Below are 9,510 nucleotides of genomic sequence, written 5' to 3' on the forward strand. Positions count from 1 at the left end.
CAAACTGCAGCGACCCTGCATCGTCCAATCCAGTCCCCTGTAGACCTGGGCGATGTGGTTCCTCAGCATCTAGCATCACTAAAGGAAGTTCGTTCTCTCGGAATTTCCCTCTAGGCACATGTTGGGCCTTTTCTTCCCCGTCCTCAGAAATCGCATGTTTAATTTCAACCTCCACTTCTTCAATAATATGCTCCGCTTTGGACTCTTCAACACACGCTATTGTTTGACTTTGGAGAAATGCCTCAGGGACCTCCAGTGTGTACTGCAAAAGGCTGCTGAAGTTCTCAGAAGGTGGTTCCGCATCTTCAAGGAAAATCTCATCAATGCAAAGTACAACTGGATCCTCCAGTTCAGCCCCTAGTGTACATGGAGCTTGTGGTTCTTCACGAAAATCTGCCTTCATTGGAAGAAGCTGGTGTTCCCAGTGCACAGAATTTACAATAGCTGTGGGTTGACTTCGCACTTTATCGAAATAAACCCGATCCACTTTTCCATCAGATTTCTGAGCTTCCCCCTCTTCTTCAAACATCTCTTCTCTTATGTCCTCCATACACTCACGGAGGTGCTCTGCTTCAAAGTCTTGATTGTTTTCTTGGTTTTCCGCAGACTGAGATGTTGTTTCACTTTGTAGTAGTAACTCCTCTTGGGCCTCCATGAATATGTCCTTCACAAAATGTTTAATGGTTTCACCTGATGTTTGCGTATGCTCAAGAAGAATATCAGCAATGCACAGCGGCTCTGCATCCTGCCACCCCTCAGAAGATTCTATCCACACTGTACAAATATGGTTATCCTGGTGCTTCAGTTGCTCGATTTGTCTTTCTACTTCATCAGAAAGAGGATCACCCTCACTAACTAACAGCGGGACGTCTTTTTTATCTTTCACCGAAATTTCATCATCAGTCTTGGCCTCCAAACCTTCATTCAATTTTTTCTGGTTTTCATCAGATGGCTGTCTTGTTTGACTTTGAAGAAACTCCTCATGGCTATCGATGTTCTCAGAAAGGGGTTCAACATTTTCAATCTGAGGACGATCACCAATGTGCAATGAGACTGCATCCTCCACTTGGGTCCTGAGGGGGTCATCAGACGGTTTTACCTTCATGGAAGGAAACTGGTTTTCCTGATGTTCATGGTTAACAAGTGGAATAGGTTCTATTGTTGCTACATCATGAAAAACATGATTGTTCTCCCCAGCAGTCTCTCGAGCTTGTTCTTCCTGTTCCTCAGACATGAAGTCTTCAGTTCTGATCTCTAATCCTTCATCAAGCTGCTTGGACTTGGATGCAATACATTTTTTCACATTTTCAATGGATTCCTGTGTTATCTCACTTCGAAGAAGCTCATCACGAGTCTCCACTGGGTCTTGCACAAGACTTTGGATGTTTTCAGCAATTGCTTCTACATCCTCAAGGTCAGGATGATTGTCAAAGTGCAACAGCACTGTATGTGGTTGTACAGTCCCATCTTGATAGGAATGTTGTGGCCCTTCAGTTAATTCTCCCTCAAGTGAAGGAAGTGCTGTCTCCTGATGCACATTTTTTACAAATGGTGTAGGTTCTATTAATACTTTACCACCAAGGACATAATCTTTTGCTCCATCAACCTGTTGAACCTTGTCTTTCTGTGCTTCAGTCAAATCCTCTTCAGCTCTGGCCTCCAATACTTTTTCCAGCTGTTCTGATTTGGAGTCTTCGGTTCTGTCCTGATTTTCATCAGCTGGCTGTGTTCGACTTTGGAGAAATTCCTTGTGGTCCTCTATTGCGTCCTTCACAAAGTTTTGAATGTTCTCAGTAGATGGATTGACATCTTCAAGAACAGAAAGATCAATAGGCAGCAGTTCTCCATCCTGCAGTCTTTGGAAAGAATCTGCTCTCACCTCAGGATGTTGATTCTCATTGTTCTTAGGGTTTACAATCAATGTAAACAGGCCCGGGGAGAACATGCAAGAACCTTGTACAAGAACCTGAACGTCATCATCACCTTGTCGAGCTTGTTCATCTTCTTTAGATGCCTCTACTCCTTCATCAAGCTGCTCTAATTTTGAGTATTTGCATTCATTCTGGTTTTCAACAGATACCTGTGTGGTTTCACTTGGGTTAATATCCTCATTAGCCTCCAGTGTGTCCTGCAAACATCTATTGATATTCTCATCAGTTGGTTCCACACCCTCAAGGTAAAAACTGTTATCAGTGTGCAACTCTGGATACTGCAGGCCACTCCCTTTTAGGCCGAAATCTTGTGGCTCTTGAAGAGAATCTACAGTCAAAGGAAGGTGGCTCTGCTGGGGCTCAGGGCTTACAAATGTTGGAGATACTCTTCCTTTTTCATTTGCAAGAAACTGATCTTCCTCTCCACCCACCTGATGAGCTTTTTTATGTTCTTCTGACATAGCCCCTTCAATTCTGGTCCCCAATCTACAAAGTTGAAGTGATTTGAAGGCTTTTTCCTTTTCCTGGATTTCAACAGGTCTAAGTATTGTTTGAATCTGGTGAAATTCCTTCTGGGTCTCCAATGTGTTCTGCACAGGTCTATGGATGTTCTCAGTAGGTGATCTGATGTTCTCAACAAAATGATCATCACTATGTTGCAACACGTCATCTTGCAGCCCTGTGCACAGTGAACTTGAACCTTGTTCTTCAGGAGAATCTACCACCAAAGGACTCTGAAAATTCTTGGACTCATGGTTTCTAATAGTTTTAGGTCCTCTTCCTGCTTCATTGTCAAGAACCTGCTCATCATCTCTATCCACCTGCGTAGCATGTTCATCAAATTCCACTTTCTCAGACATCTCCTCTTTGGCCTCAAGTCCTACATCAAGCTGCTCCGATTTAGTTTTTTCACTTTTTTCCTGGTTTTCATCAGCTTGCACTATTGTTTGACTTTGGAGGTACTCTTCATCGGCCTCCAGAGTGTTGTGCACAAGGCTAAGAATCTTCCCAGGTTTCAAATCATCAAGAATATCATCAACATGCAGCAACATTGCATCCTTTAGAGCACTGGGGCCTTGTGGCTCTTCAGTTGAATCTAACATCCAGAAAGAAAGCTGATGCTCAGGGTTCAAACTTGTTCTAGATGCTTTTCCCTCTTCATAAACAAAAACCTGATCCTGCTCATCAGCAGATCGCGGAGTATGTTCTTTATCTGTCTCGCACATCTTGTGTTTCGTGTCAGTCTCAAACACTTCATCGAGCGGCTCGGATTTGGAGTCGTTTTCATCAGCTTGTAGGATTGTTTGACCTTGGAGGAACTCATTGGCATCCACTATGTCCTGAACAAAGCGCTGGATGGTCTTAGCAGGTGTTTGTACATCCTCAAGAACAGGAAGGTCATCAATTTGCAGTAGCTTTGCATCCACCAGTCTAGCCCCCAGCTGGTTCTCCTGGTCGACATGGTTTACAATTGTTATAGGTTCTCTTGCTGGTTTACCGCCACTAAGCAGAGCCTTGTCACCATCTAATGCTTGTTTATCATCTGTCTCAAATATCTTATCTACAGCCTTGGCCTTCAGCCCTTCATCAAGCTGCTCCAAATCTGAATCCACCTCATCTTTCTGGTTTTCATTGCACCGCATTGCTTGACTTTGAAGAAATTCATCGTGAGCATTCAGTGTTTCCTGCACAAAGCTTTGGATGTTCTCACCAGCCGATTCCTCACAAGAGGTTTCGGGAGAGATGGAAGCCTCAGTGTCACCTGGGAAAAGACAAGTAGACGGTGATCCATAGACTGGTAAGAATTTTGCATTGGACATAAAAACTGCTCACCTCTCTCCGCTTCCTCTTGAAGACGCAGTCTTCGCTGTGCTTTCTTTTTAATCAAAGCCAGAGCATCCAAGCTATCTTGGATTTTCTTCCGGTCCTGCGTGTCCCATTGTTCCCGCTCCTTGCGTTCCAATTCCAGACCACCCAAAGCCCATGCCTCTGCACAGGCCCTGTCTCTGGGAAAAACGGGCCGGTCATCCAGGAAGGTGAGATGCCTAAGACGTACGATAAGCGTCTTCCTATAGTTGGGAATGTTGGTCACCACCTTGTTGCCCAACAAATTCAGGACGCGCAGTTCCGGCATGGCCTCCAAAATGGGGAGAATCCCCGGCTCATGGAGCAGGTTGTGTGACAGGTCGAGAACTGTGAGGGCCACGCATTTGCTCAGGTGCTGGATGTCATGGACCACCTCCAGTTTGTTGTGGGCAATCTGCAGAGTACTGAGCTGAGGGAGGCAGGAAATGTTCTCGATGGTGTTGATGTAGTTGTTGGAGACATTCAGGGAACACAGTTTCTGCATGGGTGCGAGATTCTCCAGCTTGTGGATCAAGTTCTGCTGCAGGAAAAGGCACCGCAGGTTGATTTGCGCATCCAGGTTCTCAATTCGCTGCAGCCCATTGCTCTCCAGCCACAGACACTTGAGCCCGGTGTACTCCTCCAAGTTCTCGATGGTGGAGAAGCCCTTAAAGTGTAGGTAGAGCGTGTCATTTAAATGTGGCGTGGAATAGAGCCTGTTTTGTCTGCAGTGATCCTTCAGAAATTCCTTGGTCATCCGTGGTCCGGAAAATGTTCTCAATAGCCTATTTTCGTTGCTTTTTAAAGTGCCTGGCTTCATTGGAGCGGAAATTCCAGTTTCCATAGTGTCCCTGAACTCAGCACGGCTAATTTATGGTTCATATGGTCGCCATAGAACGCTTTACTCACTCCCTTGTCGGTTTAATTGTGATTTTGAGCCCGAAAAGTCGGTAATTAAAGCTCTTGGGAGCTGATATCTGTCGTGTTGCGTCACACAGAAATAACTTTGTATCAGAACGGCACAATAAGCAAGTTGGTGTGACGTCAGAAAACGTTGCCGTTTGAATAAACGTCACAAGCGTTGTGACATCCGACCCTAATAATACCTGCTCTGGTTAAAGATAATTAACATCCATTATTTCGCATCCTACTTGATTTAAGAATGGTTCGTAAGTTAGTGTAGCAGAAGCTTACCGGCCAGTGAAAGCAGGAGTCCACGTTCATCGGTAGGTTTTCGTAACGTTAACTAAGAAAAATGGCATCACTCCTGATGATTTGCTATCGATGTACACTTACCTTATGCAACAAATTTCTAGGACACAACTACTGTTCACTAGCCACTAAAAAGCATGTATCTCCAAATTTCTTCGCAAAACATGTTTGTTTTTTGTATAACAACAAAATAACCCCCAACTTTAATTTTGCTTAAGAAACAGGAATACTTTTGCTGTTTCAATTGCATGACAATAACAAACCTCGAACATTTGAATGCAAACGTAAATTATGCATTTGATTTTGCGTTAAAAAATGAAAACCAGCTTTAAGTATTTCAAGATGAAATAATACAATGTTTTGGTGATGGATGCATAAAAACAGAAAATCCAACATTTAGAGGACACAGGCCAACATCAAGCAAACTGAGCATTTTTTTGCCGGGTCAATAATGATTGATTTCATTTTTTTGGTATGTATAGACATTATAAGCATTACATGTTTTTGTAGCGTTGAAGAACAATCACGGAGATACAGAGGGTGTGGACAAACAGAACATAGATCTCCAATGAAAAGCACAAATTTAGCAAGCTTTCATTTTCTTTTTGTGTATGTATAAAACATGAACCCACCTCCAAAAGAAGTACCAATAATAGAGACAAAGGCATATTACATATGTTGTAGTTGTTTTATTTGCAACATTTGGAGATATAAGCTTTGCAATGAGCAGTGCCAAATATAGTGCAGTCCTCCGCCAAGGCAATAATGTGCAAAAATCTTTTTTTGCACATTATTGCACATTGCATAAAAACCTATTCACCTTCTCACCATTTCGTCATCAATACGGATAATGAATGGCCATATTTTTAATAATGGTCTATCATAACAATGACAGTTAAACAAAAATTAAATAAATATGAAAAAGCTTGGCGGAGCAAGTAGAATCAAAAGTGATACAATCCAAAACAGCAAATTGTTAATAGCAGAATGTATTTTTCACATGCCCTTATGATGTGATACTGTAATGAATGTGTGAATTAAATTGCAGCAAAAAAGTGGAGGTATACAGTCAGAGGACGCCAGTGAGCATGCTCCTGACAAAAAGACCTCTTTGATTGGCCTGCTCAGAAAAGGACTCAAGAGCTTCTCAACCAATTGGAATTAGCACCTAGTTTAGCTTTCAAAAAGAAAAAACAACATCTTGCTCCTTAAAGCAAGACTAAACATCTGTAACAGTTAAGACTGTCGCTGTTGCCTTTTCATTCCAACCCTCACATACTTCTGCTTCAGGAGACATGGTGAGTGTGATAAAGGCTTTTTTTTTGGGGGGGGGGGGGGGGGGTCAGCATCGACTTGATACCATGATCCAATGCTTGGGTAGGCATTTTTATTTTATTTCTCCGAACAACTTGGAATGAGTCTGACTCTAAAGCTAGGAGGTCCACTTTTTATGGGTAGGGCTGTGACAGTATGCCAAGTCATAGTTCGGTACTTAATTTGAACCCTTTCTGGAACAGTGGTTAGACAGTGGACAGATATTCAAAAGTTACTCTCCTACATGAATGCGTCACCCCTAAAAATGACAAAAAAAATCCTGCTGTAGGTGATAATACATGCACTAAAGTGTTTTCACGCTGATGGTACATGTTGGGTATCGTAAGGGCAAAAAAATGCAAATCTGAATTTGTAGAAAGAACCACATTTATTGACATTTAAAATGAAGCAGAAACTACAAACTGCTTGCAGTCACCAATAACAGGAAGACAGTCCTGTCCTCTCTCGAAGAAAAAAAAGGTACAACACAAATAGTATGTCTTTGTGAACAATAACATCAACAATTTGTTTTAGGAAAATGCAGCATCTATTGTTTGTCTCCTCTTTGATAAAATGAGTACTCTTAGAAAGTACACACTAATTGGTTGTCTTTTTAGGTTGTCTTTTACGCCATTTCGCGCAAGGGAATTTAATTATCATTTGTAGTTGTTGACGACGTCTCACGTGGATAAACCTGGTTTTGTCGAAAACATCAAAAAGGTTGTGGCCGTGTTTAAGGATGATGCAGTCGACGTTGACTAAAATTCACCCGTCCGAGCTTATTCAAAGTTGCCTTACACTTTCCGGGGCTTTTACAAATACTTGTTTTCCTTCCATAGCGCGAGTGTATCTCGATACATGTGGGCCAGGCTGGCGTCCAGATCGGCAATGCCTGCTGGGAGCTGTACTGCCTGGAGCACGGCATCCTCCCTGACGGTCAGATGCCCAGTGAAACTGCCTTCGGGGGCGAAGGTTCCTCCAACACCTTCTTCAGTGAGACCGGATCGGGAAAGCACGTCCCCAGGGCGGTCTTTGTGGACCTGGAGCCCACCGTCATCGGTAAATCCACCATTGATCCGTGTAGTGAATGTTCTAATGACTCATCAAGATCTTATGTATAGATGAAGTGCGCACCGGAACCTATCGTAAGCTCTTCCACCCGAATCAGCTGATCACAGGTAAGGAGGATGCGGCCAACAACTACGCCCGCGGACACTACACCATCGGCAGAGAGATCATCGACCATGTAGCTGACAGGATACGCAAATTGGTGAGCAGCTTTCTGGAAGGTACCAACATCGCCTACTCTGCTGCAAGGGGAAACTCACCATTTGTGTTATGTAAATCAAGCCTTGCAATGTGTTCGGGTATCTGATATACTTTGCATTTCTGAGAAGGAAAAAAAAACACGACGTTAGGAAGCAATACACAGAATAGTTGTGCCTTTCATTTGTTCCATGGCTACAGTTCTAACTCAAAACATAAAATGATGAAATATAATTGAGTTGGGCTTCAAGATTATGCAATTACTGAAAATGATGATTTTGATTGAGATTTCACTTCATAAAATTTGTACTCATTGACGTCAAATTTAGTATTTATTCAATGACTAAAACTCAGCTTCTCAAAATTATCATTGTTGACGATCTCATGCCCAGTCATCGATGCATGTTGAAAACGTTATTTTTTAACTGAATTATTTTTGTCAAGTCACAAGTCTGAAAAATAAATGAATACAAACAAATACTTTCTGTTGAATGAACTGAGGAAGCCTGCTCGGATTAGAGGTAAAACAATTTGAAACACTATCTTATGGGGTTGCACATACAGTACAGTACAGTACCTTGATGCCTTGCCACTCAAAAGGAAAGGTTACCACTTTAGAAACCTCTGCACAGTTCGACTGATGTTTGAGGTTTTTGTCATGGTCTGGTTTCAGTACCGTATCAAAGTTAGAATTTTTGCGTCATGAGAATACTCTTTTGTGCATTGCCAGGCCGACATGTGTTCCGGCCTGCAGGGTTTCCTGGTGTTCCACAGCTTTGGAGGTGGCACCGGCTCGGGGTTCACCTCCCTGCTGATGGAGCGCCTCTCTGTGGATTACGGCAAGAAATCCAAGTTGGAGTTCTCCATCTACCCGGCCCCCCGGGTTTCCACCGCTGTTGTGGAGCCCTACAACTCCATTCTGACCACACACACTACCCTGGAGCACTCTGACTGCGCCTTCATGGTGGACAATGAGGCCATCTACGACATCTGCCACCGGAACCTGGACATTGAGCGTCCCTCGTATACAAACTTGAACCGACTTATTAGCCAGATCGTGTCGTCCATCACAGCCTCCCTGCGCTTTGATGGTGCCTTGAACGTGGACCTGACGGAGTTCCAAACCAACTTGGTACCCTACCCACGCATCCATTTCCCGCTGGCCACCTATGCGCCAGTGGTCTCGGCTGAGAAGGCCTATCACGAGCAGCTGTCGGTGTCCGAGATCACCAACTCGTGTTTCGACCCCGCCAACCAGATGGTGAAGTGCGACCCCCGCCATGGTAAGTACATGGCCTGCTGCCTGCTGTACCGTGGCGATGTGGTGCCCAAGGACGTGAACGCTGCCATCAACTCCATCAAGAACAAGCGCACCGTCCATTTCGTGGACTGGTGCCCCACCGGCTTCAAGGTGGGCATCAACTATCAGCCACCTACAGCCGTGCCCGGAGGCGACCTGGCCAAGGTGCAGCGGGCCGTGTGCATGCTCAGCAATACCACCGCCATCGCCGAGGCCTGGGCCCGCCTCGACCACAAGTTTGATCTGATGTATGCCAAGCGCGCCTTTGTCCATTGGTACGTGGGGGAGGGCATGGAGGAGGGCGAGTTCAATGAGGCCCGTGAGGACATGGCCGCACTGGAGAAGGACTACGAGGAGGTCGGCGCCGACTCCGTGGACGATGCCCTCAGAGAGGCTGAATATTTTTAAATGTTCAAACCTCACAATATGTTTGGGAAACTTGTATTGGTCACTGAAATGGCAAAAGTGAATCGGGAGTAAAGATATATGTGCTCCGTCATATGCCCCTCATCGATTCATCTTGACGATTAGGGATCGCTTAATATATGAATTGATATTTTTGTATATCCTGATCCTAATAATGCAAATAATGTTTGGAAGGCTGATTAAAAATAGTGTTGTTCATGTCCTCAGAATTCATTT

At 44.0% G+C, this 9,510-nt stretch overlaps 2 protein-coding genes across 3 annotated transcripts; one reads left to right on the forward strand and one right to left on the reverse strand.

The window, feature by feature from the left end:
* Positions 1–1,505: 1,505 nt before the first annotated feature.
* LOC127599347 (dynein axonemal assembly factor 1 homolog) lies at positions 1,506–4,755 on the reverse strand. Its single transcript, XM_052063295.1, has 3 exons — positions 3,765–4,755; positions 1,576–3,693; positions 1,506–1,528 (listed from the first exon to the last, which is right to left on the reverse strand). The coding sequence occupies exons 1-3, from the start codon at positions 4,618–4,620 to the stop codon at positions 1,506–1,508; spliced, it is 2,997 nt and encodes a 998-aa protein (XP_051919255.1). The 5' UTR covers positions 4,621–4,755.
* A 32-nt stretch (positions 4,756–4,787) lies between these two features.
* Positions 4,788–9,510, forward strand: LOC127597006 (tubulin alpha-1 chain-like). 2 transcript variants are annotated; one of them, XM_052059880.1, is made up of 4 exons: positions 4,788–5,002; positions 7,142–7,361; positions 7,424–7,572; positions 8,299–9,510. In XM_052059880.1, the coding sequence occupies exons 2-4, from the start codon at positions 7,244–7,246 to the stop codon at positions 9,274–9,276; spliced, it is 1,245 nt and encodes a 414-aa protein (XP_051915840.1). In that variant the 5' UTR covers positions 4,788–5,002; positions 7,142–7,243; the 3' UTR covers positions 9,277–9,510. The 2 variants fall into 2 exon arrangements, with proteins under 2 accessions (XP_051915840.1, XP_051915838.1); XM_052059878.1 differs by having other exon boundaries at positions 7,471–7,572.

The sequence above is a fragment of the Hippocampus zosterae genome, chromosome 1 (assembly GCF_025434085.1).
Source record: "Hippocampus zosterae strain Florida chromosome 1, ASM2543408v3, whole genome shotgun sequence".
Taxonomy (NCBI): Eukaryota; Metazoa; Chordata; class Actinopteri; order Syngnathiformes; family Syngnathidae; genus Hippocampus; species Hippocampus zosterae.

What these genes read in the sequence shown, in the direction of transcription:
- LOC127597006 (XM_052059878.1), top strand. Translation starts at nt 7,161, where the DNA reads ATGTGGGCCAGGCTGGCGTCCAGATCGGCAATGCCTGCTGGGAGCTGT. An exon ending in CCTGGAGCCCACCGTCATCG is followed by an intron (nt 7,362 to 7,470) that starts GTAAATCCACCA and finishes CACCCGAATCAG; the next exon opens with CTGATCACAGGTAAGGAGGA. An exon ending in CTGACAGGATACGCAAATTG is followed by an intron (nt 7,573 to 8,298) that starts GTGAGCAGCTTT and finishes GTGCATTGCCAG; the next exon opens with GCCGACATGTGTTCCGGCCT.
- LOC127599347 (XM_052063295.1), bottom strand. Translation starts at nt 4,620, where the DNA reads ATGGAAACTGGAATTTCCGCTCCAATGAAGCCAGGCACTTTAAAAAGC. An exon ending in TCAAGAGGAAGCGGAGAGAG is followed by an intron (nt 3,694 to 3,764) that starts GTGAGCAGTTTT and finishes GTCTTTTCCCAG; the next exon opens with GTGACACTGAGGCTTCCATC. An exon ending in AAAAGATTATGTCCTTGGTG is followed by an intron (nt 1,529 to 1,575) that starts GTAAAGTATTAA and finishes AATGTGCATCAG; the next exon opens with GAGACAGCACTTCCTTCACT.